At 29.5% G+C, this 20,721-nt stretch overlaps 1 protein-coding gene across 1 annotated transcript; it reads left to right on the plus strand.

Moving 5' to 3' along the window:
• The first annotated feature begins 17,508 nt into the window (after positions 1 to 17,508).
• LOC137822843 (transcription factor bHLH168) lies at positions 17,509 to 18,910 on the plus strand. The gene is made up of 3 exons (XM_068627846.1): positions 17,509 to 17,803; positions 18,131 to 18,463; positions 18,640 to 18,910. The coding sequence occupies exons 1-3, from the start codon at positions 17,657 to 17,659 to the stop codon at positions 18,733 to 18,735; spliced, it is 576 nt and encodes a 191-aa protein (XP_068483947.1). The 5' UTR covers positions 17,509 to 17,656; the 3' UTR covers positions 18,736 to 18,910.
• The last annotated feature ends 1,811 nt before the right edge of the window (positions 18,911 to 20,721 follow it).

Genomic DNA, 20,721 nt, shown 5'->3' on the forward strand with positions numbered 1-20,721 from the left:
TTGATGCAATTCTAGCTTCATTGCATGGCTCTAGTTTCTTCAAGTTGTTTTGAATTGGTTTATCTTGAATGGAGTAGGAGATACAATGAAAAATATGGAGAAATGAAGTATTGGTAGTGGTTGATAGATGAAATTTGGTGTTTGAATTCTTAGTGGGTTAGGTCAATACTTACGAAGAAGTCTAGAAGAGTGTAACCAGAAGATTACTATAGAGAGAATTCAAGAACAAGAAGAGACACCAATGTTTTTGGTAGCATAATATTTTTTATTCCAAACTGTCACTGAGAAAGGAAACAAATGCAAATAACAATTTCAATATCACCTAATTGAAAACCTATTGTTCCCAACCAATTCATAGAATGTAGACAAATGTGTATATGGATCCTTATGGTCCATTGTTGTAAATTGATGGGTACTGATCAACCTGAAGAATGCAGGTTTCATCTCCAAGGTCTTAGTGATAGCAAGTATTGCAATACTAGAAAAATGCCTTGGTCCTTACTGCATAGCATAATCTCCAAGTGTTATTCTAGGCGGTGGTGGTTGCTCTTAAGCTATAATGCTTTCTTCCTGAAAAATTTCAATGGGAACGGGAGAAGTAGTTAAAGATTCTTCTTTCATTTCTCCTTTTTTTCCTTTTCTCTTCTTAATCTTGTTCTTTCAAGCTGCCTTTTCAATCTCTGATTCAAACTGTAATTGGTCTTTGTAAACTTGTCCTCTTAATATCATATAAGACAACTCACTCAAGGATTAACACAAGGAGTAACAAGCAATAAAAATAAAATTATAAAATTTAAAACAAATATGAAAATACAATAAAAAATAAAATAATAATAAACAATTAAAATATTCACAATATTTAAGAATTCATACTCTAAAATTAACACGGTTCCCCGACAACGGCGTCAAAAACTTGATAACTATTTTATTGCAATTGTTCTAGATGCACATATAAAAATCATTCATATCGATTCCTCGCATACAAAATTATTAAGAGAGTCTCCTAAATATCGATTCCTCGCATGTAGCAATTAACATTTCAAATATATTCCTAGCATTCAAATATGTTAAGCATTATCATTTAGGTTAAATCGTTAGAAGTACTTTTCAGTCAAGTCAAATCTAAGGATCAAAATCATGAATAATTCAAACTTTGGGAATAAAATGATAATATACCAATCATCAATCAAGAACTGAATATTATAGATAAATATCATCTCAATACATAAGAGTTTGAACATATTACTCTCAATCCCGAAGGAAAGAATTAGCCATTCATGTTGGCCATTACAAGCATGACAAACATGAAAAGCAAGAAAAGAAGATCCAAGATGTTTCTCCTTGACAGCTGCCTCCTCTACGACTATCTATCTCTTTGTATTCTCCCAAAGATGTCTAGTTATGCCTCACACTTCCTATTTAACCTAGTTAGGCTTGGGATAAGTGACATCTTGCCTAACCGAGTTATTACTCGCTTGAGCGAGTTTGACGAGAAAAAGTCCAACTTCACTGGAATGAACTTGTTTGGGTGAGTTCCCCTAGAGTGATCTTGCTTGGGCGGGTTTGGACGAGTTTTCAATGTTCCAACTTTCCCTTTTCATCTTGTCCATTCTCCTTTGGCCCTTTCATCTCCATTATACCCTAAAATCTTGAAATTAACACAAATTTTGGAATAAATCCTTCTTATTCATCTTATAATCACAAAATATGTAAAAAGGTTTAAATTCCTAAATTAGGGGTTAAATTATAGTTATTTTGTCAATAAAACTCCATAAGTGTCTATCTTTTAATATAAAATATTTCTGAAATATGACACTTATCAGAGCACTCCAACATTCATCTCATTTTCGCTTAAGCGAGATTCCCTATCGCTTGGACGAAAATGGGTCTCGTCGGAGCAAGATTCCTTCTTGTTTGATCGAGAATGGACCCGAGAGCAACCCATTTTCCACTCTATTCTCGCTTGAGCTAGAATTATCTTGCCTGAGCGAGTTATGCATAAAAATTTGGATAATTCTACCAAAATACATGATTTCGACCTAATTTCATCATACATATACAACCCAATTTAGCAATTCAAAGCACATATATCTTATTCAACATGGTAGGAGTACTCTCTTTAATTCACTTTATCAATCTATATATCATCATTATATCTAACCCAATTTAAATCATTCAGAGAAACAAGAACAAATTCAATATCTCATTCACTTCAAGATTAACTTACACTATATCAACTACACAAATCAGCCCATTTTTCAGATTCAAACAAAAACATCTACAATAAATCATTAATATCAAAATCAACATATTGACATTTGATTTCAAACAATACCGTATATTACTTAGAAAGTATCAATCATCAAACAAAACTTTGGAACTAGTGACCACGTCATTCCCACATACATATCTTCTAACCTAGGGTTCTAGTTGAACTTACCTGAACTTGAGAGCAAATGCTCACTAAGAGCTCCAAATCCTAAAATTGTTCAAGGGTAGCTTACCATACATCACAAAGTCCTGATAAAAGATCTAACTGTATCACTAGGACTTTGAGTTAACAGAGAATAATTCTGAAGATAAAAGCATCACATGCAAGCCTAAACTAATGACAAACCTAACTAGATCAAAACTAACTCAAAGGAAAAGGAGTAAAAAATAAACATACTCAATTTGAGATTTTGATCGGGCAGTCTTGTAGAGTTCTTTGCCAGGAGTCCAATGACGGACTCCAATCGTTGATATGATGAGTGAGGAGGTTAAAATCTTAGAGAGAAGACAGAGAAAAGAAAAAAGATACTTATAAAGAGATGGTTCTTTTAAAATGAAACTTGAATAACTGAATTTTCTATTTATATACTCTTTTGATAATAATAAAATATTCAGGTGTCATTTAAAATATACTATTTTTACTCGAAGGTTATTTTCAAAATCCTTACCAATAATATTTCCAAACTTTTTACTTCTAATTCTAGTGTTTGGTAATGAAATAATGTGATTTACGTTTCAGATTAGTAATATAAACAATGTATAATTACAAAATGAAAGACTAATAAAGACCAATGATGAAATTCATCTACACCGTTGTAAAGAAAAAAACCCTTAAAATGCTATTAATATATATTTACATTTTTAAATATTTATTGATTGCACTTTTATTATCAAACCCACTTATTTTTGTTGAGTTACACATGTAAATGTTTTTACATGTACATTTCTTTGTCAATTAAAGAAGAGTAAACATCATAAATCCAAAAAAGCCTAAATGAAATTAGAAGAGAATGATTCGCTAAAATTAAAAGCCAAGATCCTAATTAAGGGGATCACCTCACTCTCTACAATATCATATTCTAAATAACATCATATAATTATATGATTTGTGGGAGATCTCATTTAGAGATAAGAATATTTCATAATATACAAGTGGGTGTAAACTTCACCTTATGAACCGGTTTTATAAAGTTGAGTTAGACTTAAAGTCTATGACATCAAAGACATTTAGAACCTATCTTAGTGAGCGTTTGTCAAGCTTATTAAAGTTGACTTCTTAATAAGTTTGTTAGGCTTTATCAAGTCATATGTTATTGGACCGCTATTGGATCATCCATTATATAGTCACACCTACGAGTTGATAAGTTTCAGTGTTAGCAAATGTGTTAAAAGCCCTTACATCGACTAAAGATAATAAAATTTTATAATATACAAGTGGGTGCAAACTTATCGATTTTACAATATGATATGATTATATGATTAGTTAATTAATATTTAATGAGATAAAACTTGAAGTAAGGAATAGAACACTTTCAAATGATTTCTGCAGGTGGCCAAGTAAGGTATTGAACGCTTAAGACCGTTGCTGGTTCATGGAAGAAGAACAATGCCAAGACATTGCATATTAGTAAACTAGTATGTGGAAGGGAGACACTAAGCTAGAATTGAGATGTTAATATGGCCAAAGAAGCTTGGAACAAATTGGGAGCATCATGATGGTGAGGAAGGGAGGGCAGAAGTGTTAGTGGAAGGGCATTCGTAGGTAGTAGATAGATGAGCTTTGGATTTAATTCCTTAGATGCTGTCACAATCTTTTTTATTATTATTATACTTGGTTTTACTGTAAAAGTGTCATAATGAGTGCTGAATTGTGGTATTGTGGGGGACCTTAAGCAATAGTTTCATTAGACCACTTATGTAGGCTTTTGGCTCATTGACTCTGAATGAGTGCTTTTGTCTTTTGTCTGTTTTAGAAACATGTAACTTTGTTGGTTTGAGTATCGTGGTTCTATATACGGGTTGAGATACTCTTGAAGTATTTTTTTATTATATTATATTCTTTGTTGATAAAAAAAAACGACGATGAATAGGAATATTGCTATACTGCTAATAATTCAGTAGCTTGGAACAATCATGAAATTAATGTAAATTAGATATATTTATTCATATTTGAGTTCCTAAGAAGTTAGTTAAAAAATATAAAAAATAATAAAATTTTGAGAGATCTTATCTCTTAAGATTTTAATTATCTTTAAATTTCAGTCAATAAAAAAAATATCTTAATATTTCCTAAAAACTATATTCAAAACAGTTTAATTTGTTTATTAATTTGTTAATGTTTTGGATCATAGTTTTCTAAAGGAGATTATATTAAAAATATTAATAGAAACAGCCTAAAATAAGTTTTAGTTTCTAAAATTTATAAATTAGACAAAAAAAAATATAAATCAGAAGTTTGAAATGAAACATTGCACAATGATGTTTTCCTTTTAAAATTTTAGGAAACGTAGAGAGTCCCCACTCTAAAAAGGCAGTATTATAACTCGTAGTTAATAACTAAACAAATTATTTTAAATTTAAATGTTTAAGTTGTCGATGAAGTACTAAACAAGTTAAAATATAGTATACCTGAACTTGAAAAGCCATTTTAGATGATTAAATTTTAAAATAATACAATTTAAATATCTTTTGGAAAAAATATTATTTTATTAATAATTTTTGTCAACCCCGGATCCAATAATATATCTTCATTGAATTTTATTACTATTGGGGCCATCATAATCCTATTTGAAATGATGAACCCTAAACCTAGGGTGCATTACTTTTTAGGGTTCACACGGTTGAATTTACACGTATGGGGCCTTTTCAGACAATTCTACCTCTGAAATTCTCTTTTACCCATAAAATATTGAAAGTTTGCCATTGGAGAAACTTTTATCTTTCTATTTCTCATGATTTAGAAAATGGACACTTCAAGTAGGCTTGTCTTTCTTGATAGCAAAATGCTTCATGCTCCTAAAATCATATATACAAACTTATTTGCATCTTGATACAGAAAAATTATATAAATTTATAAGATATATGATCTAATGTAAAAGAAGACAAAAAAGCAAAAAATATACTATAGATAAGGAGAGGTGTATTTATATATATATATATATTTAATTTTCATTATTATTATTATTATTCCTAGAAAAAGTGGCCTCACCATTTTCTTTTAACTCTTTCATGATGTTCCGGAACATGAAGTAGTTTGAAGAATTGAAGATATTAGTAACTCACACGTGCTTATTATCTTGGACTAACTTTACTTTCTTTGACAACTAAATATTAGAAATGTTGCTTCCTAATTGTCGATGGTGTTCGATTGTAGGTGTTTTTTTTAGCTGTAAAGGGTATCTAAACATCTAATCTGTTTTATCTTGTCGAGGAAAGAGAAACATTTTAGGACACTTCAAATTAAAAATAGTTTATCTTGTTCAAATGCATTATTATTTGTCTTGTGAATATCCCTTTTATTAAATGTAAAAGGTGACTAGTTCATAGCTTTTGGCCCTTTTCTCTGAATAATAGAAGAAAAATAGTCTTTTTCATTATCCAATTATGCGTGTTGAGTGTTGAAAATTGATTAGAATTCAATTCTCAAATAATAGAATTCTCAACTTTGATTAGTGCTGTTATATGTGAGTAATCACTCATTTGAAATTCGGTTTATCGAATTCCAATAGAATTCCCATACTCAATTTAGTTTTAACGAATCGAATTTTAAGATTTTATACTCAATTAGATGATTGATAAGTTCAATAAACTTTTGTTAAGATATATGACTTGCATAAGTAGATTTTTAGTTTAATTTAATCCTACTAAATTGGTCTATAAAGTGAAATTTGCATCCACTTATATACTATGAAATATCTTTATCTTTAGTTAATATGCAATTTTCAACTCAATTTTACAACACTGCTTATAAAAATTAAATTCTCAACATAAACTATAAATCGATCTATATAATAAATAAGTTAACACAAGTGTATTTACAACTTTTTAAAATAGGTTTATTGTGAAAAAATATATAACTTTTGATTCTTCTAAACTAAAATAATAAAAGACAATTAAGTGTGCCAAGACCTATTCTTTATTTGAGTTTGGAAAGAACCTACCCGACCTAGGCATGATAAGTCATATCATGTATCAGAGAGTTGTGTAAAAGGAGATATATGTATTTAATGTTGCAGGAAGAGCATTTAGTGCATCTTCAAGCTTGGGCGTGGGTAGACAAAAAATGAATAAGACAGATGATGCAAGACCTCACAACGACTTTAAAGGGATTTGCAAATGAATCTTTTTTCCATCAACATCTATATATATAGAATATGTCGTGAATAAGAAAGGTTGATGACGATTACATAAAGCTCTTAAGATCCTTATCTTTCCAAGCAATCCTTAAGCCTTCATTTTGTGCGATGGAGCATTGGTTGGGTCCATAACAATATAGAAGAGTGTACTTAAATTGTATCCATTAGGATCTTAACACTCTTTTAGTGAGTGAACCTTGTGATCTTTTAGATAACACCCCTTTGTTTACTCAATTGTTTAGCATGGAGTGGTTGAGCCCAAAGAATACTCAAGTATAGCTAGGAGTGGATGCATGTTCAAATAATACCTGTGTTTAACTAGGAGTAGTTGTGTGTTCAAACAATACTGTGTTTAGCCAAGAGTGATTGTAGTATAAATAATACTCATCATTTATCCATAGATGATTAAGTCCAAATAATACTTGTCTTGTATCTTGTATTGTTAGTATGCTAGTGAAACTTGACTGTCTTGATCAAGAACTAGAAATAGTTTGAGTTTTTAGATGAACCAATATAAAAATACCTTGTATAAATCTCTCTCAACTCTTATCTTTTTAAACTGCAAATTATTAATGTTAACTAATTGAAGAATGAGAGCTTAATGAAAGCTGAAGGTATAATTGGCTCTAGAAGGAGGGTTTGAATAGAGCCTAAACTCAATTTGAGTACTTGAAAAATTATTGAAGCAAATACAGTATCTAAAAGATAAAAGATAGAGAAATAAATATACTAAAAAATTTATACTGATTCACCCAAGACTTGAGTTATGTTTAGTCCTCTCAAGAAACTTGCTTAAGAGCTTTACTATTAGAAGTATTCTCCACCTCTCCCGGTATACAAGTATTCTCCACCTCTCCAGGTAACCAGTCTTAATCCCCCTGAGATCAAGACCTATCAACAAGTGAGAAACACTCTTAAACCAAGAGAAATAATGAAATCCCATAGGGTTATCTTCACATAATGAAGGATTTACAATATATAGCTCACTCCCAAATAATAAGTGCTCTAAACAACAAGTATGAAATACAATCACAGTAAGACTATTCACACTAAGAATATGATCGCGTTGTGTAAGCTTGGTATCATGTATTGTCTTCTTCATCTTCAAGGATTTTATATAGCTTTCTGATTATGACTATTCAAGTTTTGATTTATTCTCTTGTTCATATAGTCGTTAGTCGCTCAATATGGGAACTCTTTAATTTGATTGATTCTTTTGCGTCTTGGACTTTTAATTTATTTTGAATTGTTTCTTTATTTGTCCAAATGTGAAAGTTGATACTTCAATGTTGTAATTTTTAGTATCTCCAACAATATCCTTCGTTGTAATGCACTGTTCATCATTTTCTTCCCTCAGATGCTATATATAGAAACTTTCGCTTTGATTGTATAATACGCGCGCAAGCATGTAGAAACAATTTTAATTGTTTCCTTTTAATCCTTTAATGTGAACGTTAACCCTTTAATGCTTCATGACTGAATCTTCAATTATCTTTGTCATGTTGTTTCTCCTTGAATGTAGTAGACGCTGAGTTAGGAAATGTTTACTTTGATAATTTTTGCATCATCTTCATTTGATATTTCTTTTAAAATCTTCCAATTGTTTCCTTTCATCCGACTCATGTGAACATTGCTATATATTTTTGGAATAAGTTCTCTACCACATTCTTCACTTTATTACTTTACCGTTAGATGCTATGTAAGAAATGTTTTGATATATGTATTGTATGTGTCTCTCTCACTTGATAATTCTCTTGAATATATTTCTTTATATATATTCTTAGTTGTCTGCAATAGCTTCGTGAGGCTTTAAATCCTTCGCACAAATCTCGCTATGCAACAACTTCGTTTTATGTTAGATGCTCTAAAAGAAAACTTTGTATTTGTTCTCCTTTGTGTCTTTCTATTCTTAAAACACATTTAGAAACATTTTGTGAATATTAGTGATTAATTACAATCAATATAATAAAGCATGAGTATCACTAAAACAAAATCTCTTAATATTTTTTGAATTATCGAGACTTTCCAATCTCAGATATTAATTCAAACCATATTATCAATATATTGTAGGTTTATACATTGATTAAATATTTTGCTATAAACATATTTTCTTTTAGAATAAATTCTATAAAACATATTTTGAAAAACCTTTAAATGTATATAATATGTTTGTTATGTTTTTGAAATCTTTCTAATACAAATTTAATCTTAATTAATAACGCACAACTGTATTGAAAAATATTGTATAAACATTTTAGAAAATGTTTTCATTTATTAGGCATTTAAAACACATGATATATTCATTTGATGTTGTGCTTTGTTTTACGTTTCACATTGTAAATCATTTTATACTTGGTTCAAAACACCACGTTTTGATTTATATGATTTGACGAAATCAAAACTGAGTTTTGAAAAAAATTAATGATCATTTGAACATACATAAATTGGAAATATTAAGTTTGGAAATTTTCCTGTAAAATGATTGTCCAACGCATGATCCTCTAACGTGTTCATGACTTTCAGCGTTTGGAACTTGAGTGTTAGAGAGCTTTCTTGATGGAGATCAAGATCAAGAAGAGATAGAGGCCGAAAATCAAGATCAAGAAGAGGTAGAGGCCGAAGTTGAAGATGCTCAAGAAGATATTAGCTTACCTCAAAAGCTTACAAGGAGCAAGTTTAAAGAATTAGGAAGTAGTGGTAGAATGTTTTCTCTTTTTATAGTATCTTTTGTATAAAAAGTAGAATGTTTAAATATACAGTTTTTAGGAAGGTGCTTAGAGGGAAACCTTAGATACCTCTTTTGTAAAGCATCTTTAGGCATTAGTTTAGAATTTTCTAGAAGGTGACTCTTCATGTCTCACTTTAGGCGCTAGAAGTGAGTAGCATGCAAGGGACTTTTGGTTAGCTTGCTTTGTAAGTTTCATGACCGATTCTCCACCTATAAAAGGAGGGCTTAGGTCCTTCAAATAATAGAATTGATTTTTGAAGTAATGAAACTCTCCCAAATTGGTGATTGAGTGAGTGAGAATTGTCTTATCCTCTTCCTAGTCTCATCTTGAGTGCCTTGGTTCCTCAAGTGGTGACAATTCACACTTATCTTGGAGCAATCACACTTCAAGTGGCGTGTTCATCAACCAAGATCTTCAACCACATAAGTCTTCTCTCTTTTCCATCTTTTTTCTTCCATCTCCATGTCCTTATGAACTCTTAAAACATGTCTTAGGTCCTTTCTTGCATTTCTATTCGGTGCTTTAGCTTTATTTCTTGTTTTGTTCGGTTCATCTTCTTCTTTGCTGAATTTAATCGGTTCATCTTCTTTCTTCTTGCTTTTGTTCGGTGCAATTCATTTGTTAGGCATTTTAAACGGTTCATTTGAGTTTTTATGCCTTTTAATCAGTTCAATTGACAAGAAATGGACTTCCATATGTATATAATTATTATGATAATAGGTTATAGGTAATAGAGATTCGTGGGTAATAGTTAGTAGGTAATAGAGATCCGTAGGTAAAAGTTGGTAGGTAATAAGATCCGTGGGTAATAGTTGGTAAGTAATGCTGAATTTACCTACGGATTCAGAATCTGTGGATAATGTTCGTAGGTAATGTTGTTCGTAGGTAATATCCGTAGGTAATGCTGAATTTACCTACGGACTCAGATCCGTGGGTAAAAATCCGTAGATAATACTGATTTTTTTTGTAGTGAAAAGATGGAGCAATTGATGAAAAATCATGAGGAACACAGTGAACACATACACCAATAAGATTAGCATATGAAACATATTTTCCAACACACTCATATGGATAATCTTATGTCACGCCCTACAAATCCTACTACCAATGGATATGACATATTTGTAAAAAAAGTCACAAATTTACTGAAGAATCTGCCATACACAAACAATAGATGATAGCGAAAGAAACCACAAGAATGGATAGAAGGTAAATAAGAAAAATAAATGAAGAATCATACAAAGGAATTTACGGGTTCAACTGAAACCTAGTCTACATCCACGGTCAAAAGTTCACTATGAAGGAATATGTGATTACAACATAAAGTCTACCTCATTAGCGAACTCTCAACTAAATTGAAGATGATTGTTAATTACAAGGTCTTAATTATGAAATGAAATTGTCTAACTAACTTCCAAACATGACATGTCAAATAGTTGCAAAAGCCATGTGTGTAGTGATTTAGTTAGGAGCTGGAAACGCCAACTAACACTAGAATTTAAGTTGATGCAATAGACGATATACTTAGAAGCTCTAGTCAAGATAAATAGCCTTATACCACAACACGTTTTAGCCCCAAATGGTCAACTACCTCTAGACGATCTAGGAACCTTTGAACAAGATTTTTACTGAACCAAAACTTCATAAATCTTCACCTTGGTTCAACATAAATCTTATGATTGATAAAACATTCACTACCTCTAAGCCCATTAACATATGATCCACTTAAAAGCTTACCAATTTTCTTGTCAACTGGTCCATTTTGACACTCCTAAACAAGCCTTGTTTGTCCCACTCTACTAAGCCATTTTCTTGCTTACGTGGCCTACCTGTTTGTGCCATAACTTTTTCTTAGAGTAGATGATCTTTTCAGCAATAAAGGCTAACCCACAGATTATAACACCTTCCAAGGCATACAACTTATTCTTCCTCACACCCTTCATAACTACCATGAACCCCCTAAACACCTTCAACATCCCCCTTTCCCATTTGAACACATACCCCTTCTTTTCACGGTCATAAAGGGATATTAAGTTTTGTTTCAAGCTAGGTACATACATAACTTCTTTAAGCATCCTCTCAATTCCATCATGCAGATGAAACTTAATTATTTCAATGCTAGTTATCTTACATGACTTTTTATCACTAAGGAGAATAAACTCTCTTTCCAGTTTTGCAAATTGTTGGAACTGTAGACGGTTAGGTGTAAAGTGAAACGAACAACTAGAGTCCATGATCCATTTAAAATCATTAGCACTACTCGACACCATAAATTTTAGGTTGTATTAAAGAAACAATGGGTAAACGATAGAATGGAAGTATGCTGAAGATTTTAGAAAGAATGCGAACAAAATAGGCATATAGTGTTGGAGATCTCACATGATTAAAGATAAGGCCAATTCAAAGTATATAAGTTTGTGCGAACCTCGTCTTATGAGATGATTTTGTAAGGTTGTGTTAGGTTTAAAGTTCACTTCTTAAGATGATATCAGAGTCATTTAGAGTCCACCCTAATGAGAGTTTGTTGGGTTTATCGTGTCACTTGCTATTGACACTACAAGAAAATCATTAAATAGAAACTAATTTTAGAGACCAAAATAATTAGTTATTATATTGACTAAATTGGAGATCATTTTATAAAGTACAAAATTTATTAGCATCTAAAATGGTTTCTATCATTAATTAAAATTTATAAAATGATTTTTTTAAATTGGTATCTAAATTAGCTACCTATGTTTTAGCTTCTAATATATTAGATTTCAATAATTTTTTAGTCTCTATAATAGTTCTAATTTAGTCAATATAGTGACTAATTATTTTTTGTTTCTATATTTGATTATTATCTAATTATTTTCTTGTAGTGTGAGCCGCTATAAGATTACTCATAAATTTTTAGTCTTACGCAGAAAATTGTCTATCTCACCATAAAGGTTGGGTTAGAAATTTCACATCGACTTAAAATAATATCAATTAAAAATATATAAATGAGTAAAACTCTATTTTATAAACTAATTTTTAAAGTTAAATTAAACTTAAAAGTTCATCTTATAAATGAAATATGAAACTAAGAAAAAAAACCATCTTACCTTTGCTTTTGTCAACTCAAGAAATCCACCATTGACCGTGAACGAGCGTGATGGTAAATGCTGTATGCATATAAGTAATCATTTGAAAGAAGTCAGAAATGGAGGTCCCTAGCTCATCCTTGTCTCCCCCAACGGCCAAATATACATATAGATAATGTATTTATGCAAGTAAAAACGAAAACGAAAACCAAATAAAGTAAAATACAAAACGATAAAAACCTAGGCAACTGAGAACTGAAGATTAACCCTCTGAAAATCGTCGTCAACGATAATGTGATTCGCAAAGCGAGAGAGGATATGGAAGACCAAAAACGTGAGCTAGAAACCTAAAGTTCAAATTGAGGAAGAAGGAAAACGTTATATTTTTTCAGTTATTACAATGTTATTATCTACAAATTTATATTTATAAAAAGATTTGTAAAATATAATTTCTAATTTCTAATATTTTTTTCTGTGAATTTTTATTCATAAAAATAAATAACATAAGTGCTATTAATATTTTTCATTGCTGATAAAAAAACAAAAATGTGTAAGCTTAAAATTTACAGAAAAGAATATTTTTTTTTACTACTTATTATAAAGTAATATTGTCTGGAAATTTATATACAACAAATTTGTAACAAATTATTCGTAATTTCTATTATTTTTACTGCATATCTTTTATTCCTAAAAACTAACATATAATTATCATTGATGCAGGAAAATCTGCAAATATTAACAATGCTTTCTAACAAATAATTTTGCACAAGAAATTTGGTCGGTATTTTCTTAAAAAAGTAAGATATACGTTAGTAAAAAAAGTGTAAGTATTTTCTAGCTATAATTTATTTCAGAAAAAAGTGTAGATAATAAATGTTTTTCTAGTACTCAACCAAAGTCACACTTTCACGTCTCCTAAAAAACTTTCTTATCTTAAACGTAAGAGTCTCAAATATAGATGCAGTTTCTCCTACAGCATCTTATTCAATATGATGAATTTTTTCATTAATTCTAGTGAAAGAAATAGAATAATCATGGTAGTATATAGAACCTGGTCACGAGAATATCATCAAAATTAAAAACAAGAACAATGTATATTAATTTTTTAGAAGAAATAAAAGTGAATAACATAATATATAATTTAAAAATGAAAGGACAAGTTCTAATATTGTTGATAATTTGTTGGTAAAAAGATAAATATGAAAGTTAAGATTGGTCGGTGAAAGCGTGGTTTTCGTAGGTGTTGTTGTGGGTCAAGTCAAAAGATGCACAGTAGTAAATGTTCATAGTATTCAGTGATATTGAAATGAGTCATTATAGTAAATGTTGTTTATTTTTTGTCAAATCTGCATAATGTCACATAGGAAGGGACCACACCAAAGCCAACGCGGTGTTTCCAATAATTGTCAAACCTCTAATATACCTGTGAGAGGTTTGTGGAAAAATATAATAATAATAATAATAATAATAATATTCTCAAGCTAAATAGTTTTATAGCATCTTTCAATTAATACTCTTATGATCTAATTAATAAAGAGAAGAGAGTGAAAGATAAATATATAAAAGAAATGAGGGGAGATCAAATCTATTTGATTGAATGAAAAAATAAAGAAAGAAAAGCATGGATTGCAGTGCATATTTGGTTTAAGTGATAATAAATTTGTAAACTTATTCTAACTTTAAAATAAATAAAAATATGGATTTTTTCTTGTTAATGTTCAACATTTTATTTTTAATTTAGATGAATGGATATACATTAGTTAAGTAACACAACAACAAGTAACTTAATTATTATTGAATTACATTGATTCGATAAGTTCATGTGAGTTTTATTTAAGACAATACCTTTCTCTATTGATAATTATTGGAATGGTGAATCACAATGTTATATGTATTTCTCTTTTCTCATATGGTAAAAATATTATGGTGGAAAATGTCCATCATAGTGATATTATTATGATTCTTATATTGTCTTATGTACAAATATTAGACGTTTTAGTATATTTCTATTATAATATTACATCAAAATTGTATAATAATTACATCAATTTCAAATTGTTTTATGTGCAATAGAAACATCAAAGAAAACTTCATGTATAAAAGAATAAGCAATTATATATTGATAGAGATTGATATATATTTCCACAGGTACAAACCTAACAAAAGTGTCATGTGGGGGACATTTTCTTTTCAATAATAATGATATCTCATTATATATACAAATGTCTAATGTCTTGAAATTACAATTTTTATAACCAAGAGCTAATTATATCTATTGTGTAATTAATGTAAATTATTTAAAATCTTCATTATATATATAATTTATTATGGTTTAAGTAATTTAGGTATGTGTTTTTATATGTAAATAAAGAAAAACATGACATGTATGGATTTATGGACCCTCAACTCATTCACCTAATAGGTAATGAGAAAATTGAAACGCATACGTACATCTCAAACAACTTAGTGAAATGGGAAACAAATATATTTTACTCAATATATTCACGAGTAAGTTCATTTTTATCTTACCATAAAATTTTCAATGCAAGCGTCACTCGAAAAATGTTGATTATATCATTACTTGATCACACCACTCTGAGATTTTTGTACAAAAAGCACCTTAAAAACAATAAATAATAAATGAGTAAGAAAAATTAATTTTACACATTAGATTTACCTTACATATTGGGAAAACAAATAAAAGCCATAAGGAGGGAGGGTCGAATTTTTGTTTTAAGAGTTTTTGAAATTTTCGTTAAATATTGTTTGATTATGTGCAGTGAGACAATAGATTTACTTAAGAGATGATACATTAAGTGTTGAGCTGAAGATAAAGCTTATATTTAATGAATTCAATCCTTATGATGATTGAAGACACTATTTTTTAGTAAGATGTGTGTGTGTGTGTTTTAGTTGTATGCTTTTGCTTCTTTGAGATTAAATTGATTGGCTTTGTAAAAATTTATTTTGTTATAGTGTTTTAGTATTTGTTTTCGGTTTAGAGATAATTTTAATTGATTAGAAGGATAATTAAATCAGTTAAAATGTTCCTAATTAGTCTTGAATAACTTAATCCATTGAATAGTCGAGTTAATATGTTGAAATTACTTAAAACCTTAAGTAAATTTGTCTTAGTGTTTTTAATCTATTAAACGATGTTTTAATAGATTGAAATCACTTTTGCTCTCATAATGTTTTGTCAGTTTGTTCTTAACAAGTTGAAACAATGATATGATTTGTTTATCTCATTAGCAAGTGAAATTAACATATTATTTTGAAGTTTTAATATGTTAAAACTGACAAATGTGTTTTAACTCTCATTTTTGAAACATTTACAAGACAAAGTTTGAATAAAAAGAAGAGCGAATTTTGTTTTCTTCTGACAGTTATATTTTGTGAGATCAAAATTGTGCTCTTGAGAGTTCTTTTCAAGTCTTGGAGATCATCTTGATTTCTCAAAGGGGTTATAAACATGATTTCTTTTTGGTTTGCATGGAATCATAGGAATCAAACGAATTTGTTTCATTATATTATTTATGGGTTGATTACAAGGTGTTTTGTTGAATGAGGCGTTTAGTTTTGAAGAATTATAATTGGGTTTTATAGGGTCTTCTTAGAATCTTTTCTTGCAAGGCGAAATAAGATAGTTCTTGATCACTTATATTATGAATTTTGATGTTTCTAGTGTGGGACTTAGCTGGTATGGTTAAACAACTAGATACAACTCTATAATAAGAGTGAACCAGTATAAATTTGTCGTGTCTTTCTTCCTATGTGGATATTGTTATTCAGTGTTATATTTTTTATTTTCAATATTATTAATTGTTTAGAAAATCAATTTGTTAAAATGACATACTATAATTGTTTAATATGTTGATTTAGTACATAATTTCTAACAAACTTAAAAAAGTTTAAAAAAGTTTTTCAAAAGTGTTTTACTAGTACAATTCACCCCCTCTTACAAATCCTTTTTTGACCATTAAGAGGTTTGAACTCAAGTAAATAATCTTCTAACGTGTGGCGAGCATGATGATAGAGATACATTAAATATTAATGTTTTCTTTAAGCAACATCCTTATAGCTGGTAGTACTTATCACCATTAGGTCGAAGAGTTTTTCACTCAAAACAAAATAAAAACAATGACGGTATTCCAAGATTTGATATAAGCTTGTGTCAAGATAATTGTTAAAACAAAATAATCTTACATTGACATGTGCTTGCATGGATCATCTTGGTAAACAAAGACAAAAACCTTCCATAACAACACAACATAAACTTCTAAAATATTTTCGTTAAGGTACAACATAAGCTTTAAAGATCGTGTGTTTATCATCTAATGAAGACTTCACTTATCAAAACAAAGGAAAGACTACAAGGTAATGTATTATTTGTTAGACGAAAAACTTTCATAATCTGTTATTTTTCATAAGACATTGTCTTATAGACGAAACATCATTATTCTTTTACAATTTGTTGTGACAAACACTTAATCAAAACTAAGAGTTGTTGAACTTTGTTCTAGCATGTATATTGTATTCTAACAAATATTTTTATATTTTTAAGATGAATATGTCAAAAGATTAATTATATTGTTAGAAAAAAAAAGTTAACAATATTTTGAAGATTTTTTTTATTAAAAATAAAATTTTTTGTAGAAATTTCTTTTTTTAAAGTCACTGACATTTTTTATTTTCATCAATAATTATTAATTGTTCAAATATTATTTTTCTTAATAAAAAAAATTTAGACTCACTCTATCCCTTTGTTATTCCTTTTCGTTTTCATTACCTAGTGTACATAAAAGCTTTATTACATTCAAATAAAGTGTAGAAACCATAAAAAAAAACACATATTCTAGTTGGATAAATAATTCTGTATAAGTAAATAATAAAAATAATTATAGAAGAGATCTAGCCTTATTCCTCATGTTGCATTCAATGAGAATGAACAACCCTGTAGGGTCCCCACCCTTCACTTCCACATGTGTATAACCCGCAGCCCTCTAGAACTTAGTTAATATGGAATATTAGGATTACCACAGACCACCCTTTTCATCTATATAAACACCTCAAATTCTTCAACACTCCAATTGATATTTTTTCTTCTTTCATCTCTCATCATTACCAGCTAGCTCAATCACAAATCAGCCCACGGTTTATGTAGCAGAGCTACACTCACTACTTTGGTTCCTATTTGTTTCATACAATTTATAAAATAACCTCGCAATCGATCAAGATGAAGAGGAGATTAGCAAGCGCCAGCGATGATTCCACTAAACTTGATCGCAAAACCATCGAAAGAAACCGCAGAATCCACATGAAATCCCTCTGCCATCAGCTTGGTTCTCTTATTCCTCCCAACCTCAAACCACCCAAATCCAAGGTACCCACAAAACTAACAAAAAACACTCACTTTTTTGCCACCCCTGTTCTTTCAACTCTTCACCCCTGAGTGGTTTTTCATGTCAATTGGGATAGTTAAAAGCACTTTCTTTTTCAAAAAAACTATTTTTTCTTTAAGAATGTGAAAATGAGCATTCATGTTTGATTCCACGTTTGAAGTCTGGAATTCAGGATTCAAATGTGAAAATTAGGACATGAATGACGCACCACACGTTTGAGTTCATCAACATGAACTCAAATTTCCAAAATCACATTCCTAACTGTTTCCTTAACAGATGAAGTTTAACGAAGTATTGAATGTTTTCAGCTGATGCTAGGGCAGCAGGACCAGCTGGATCTTGCAGCACGGTATATCAAACACATGAGAGAGAGAATAGAGAAATTGAAGAGGCAGAAGGAGAAAGCCATGTCAAACCAAAGCAGCGATAGAAAAATGTTGGATAAAAACGTTGACACCAAGTTGCCGGTACTGGAGCTCAGAGACTTGGGTTCCGGCATCGAAGTGATGCTGGTGAGTGGGTTGAACAAGACATTCATGTTGTACGAAGTAATCAATGTTCTTGAGGAAGAAGGTGCTGAAGTTGTCACAGCAAGCTTCTCAACTGTCGGTGACAAGATATTTTACGTTGTTCACGCTCAGGTAAAATTTTACATCATTTTATTGCATCATCAACTATGTATTTCCTCTGTCATTGCTCTCTCTTTCTTAATCACTTTACACCATTTCCATCAGAAACGTTTTGTTTCAATTACCTGGTCAATTTTTCTTCTTTGTTTTTCAAACTTCTAAATTTGATCTGTTTTGTGTGGTGTCAGGTTAAAATATCAAGGGTTGGAGTGGAGACCACAAGGGTAAGGGATAGACTTCAAGAATTTATTGCCCCATTAGAAATGTGGCCGGAAGACATGTGAAACTTGAGAGCTCCTCACCACCTAGCTAGCTAAATATGTACTCTGTGGCCTGCCCACAAATTAATAGTTTCAAAGCTATGAATTACCTTTTCATAAAAAAAAAGAAAGAAAGAGAAATGTATCTACTTGTTTCTTTTAAGTAAATTAAAATTTAAGAAATTATCATATAATTTAACCCCGTGTAATGAATTCTCAATTCAGTATTTGTATGTAAACTAAATAGAAAATTTGACAGAAATATACAGTAAAATTATCTGTTTAATCCATTAAAACTAATATTGATTTTTTGGCACATTCATTGTAAAAACTAGAAACTGTAAAGACACAAGGAAAAAGATTTCTTTTACTGTAAAAAGATGCAAATTTTTTATGAAAATTATTTCATTAAAGTTTTTTTTCTTTTAAATTACAAATTTAAAATTAGTCATGACATGACTTTTTTTAAGAAATCATATTAATGTGATATAACTTTTTTTCAAGAAATCGTGTGACGATTTTTAACACATTAAAATAAGAGAAATTATGTTAAAATGACCTTAACACGATTTTCTTAAAAAGATTGTATCACTTGAAAATGAATAACCCAGATTCGTAATTTTTAATAAATCCCTCATAATTTCGTCAAAATTTTGTAGCAGTACAGCAACAAAAACCGACAGTTCTCGAAGACGAAAATAAATAACCATGATATTTAAAGAAAGTGACAGAGTTGAAAAGAAGTGATACAATAATTAACGAAAGTAATGATTTTTTGAAGAAGTGAATGTGTAACCAGATGTTGGAAACAGAAATAAACCATTATTAGGATCTGTTTCTGAATTCTCATCAATCAATTGCGTACGATCACTTTGAATTTGTTCCGCCGCCGGAGATTTTGCGGCACAGGTGTATGAACTGAACCTAAATTTGGACCTAATTCCATGCATGTGTGAACAAGGTCAGCATCATTGTTTTGAGAAGACTTGACAGTTTTTGAATGGATGGGAAGCACCAAGACACAAACTCTAAACACTGTATTTTATCAAATTGAAGGATATCTTGTCCAATAGGATGTTTGTTAGCTTAAAATGTCTCTTACTTTTTTTATTTTTGCTGTTAATTAAAGTGAGAACACTTCAGTGCTAAGACAGCAACTAATTACCTACAGCAGAATAAAATTGCACCTACAAACCTACTGCTAAACACAGAACAGCACCTAAACCCTAAACCTACTAAAAAACTGCATCCAACGGAGAATACTTACTTTTTCATGAAACAATTTTTTACTCAAAATCTATTTTTAATTTTCTGATAAACTGTTGAAGGTTTTTTTGTCACCACTTTTTTGTTTTTTTAAATACTATGTTCCTATCAAACGGATTTCTCACTTTCTCCAACCTCATCTTTGAAGAGTTGAAGAATATGAAATTGGTCGGATTTCTCAATTATTTTTCTAGAATTACTTTCGACATTTTTTTAATATTTTAAAATATTGTATTTTGAATTAAAAATTTGAAACATAGTTAAATTAATATTTTATATTAATTTATTTTTTTATGTTTTCGTTAATAAATAAAGTATTTTAATACTTCTAATTAATTCAATTCTTTAATTCTATTTAATAAGTATAGATATTTTAATTATTTTATCTTAAATAATATTATTTTATTTAACTTTTTCCAACAAGACTTTTAAAATAATGATTATTTAATTTTGTTATAAAATTGTTTTAGTTTTAATTTAAATTTTAAGTATAGATACTTTATATGATTACTTTTTATAAATAGGTTTAATATTTTTAACTATTTGAATTATTTAACTTTATTTAGTAAGTAGAGATATTTTAGTGTTTTTAATTATTTGATTCAAAAAGTTATTTTCTAAATCATAATACTTTATTTATTTATTAGAAAAAAAATTTATAAATATTTATTAATAATCATTATTATTCATTTTTAATAATAGTAGCTTAAAATTAATAGTATAAAATTAATTAATTAAAATTAT

Source organism: Phaseolus vulgaris, chromosome 9 (genome assembly GCF_051622355.1).
Source record: "Phaseolus vulgaris cultivar YP4 chromosome 9, ASM5162235v1, whole genome shotgun sequence".
Taxonomy (NCBI): Eukaryota; Viridiplantae; Streptophyta; class Magnoliopsida; order Fabales; family Fabaceae; genus Phaseolus; species Phaseolus vulgaris.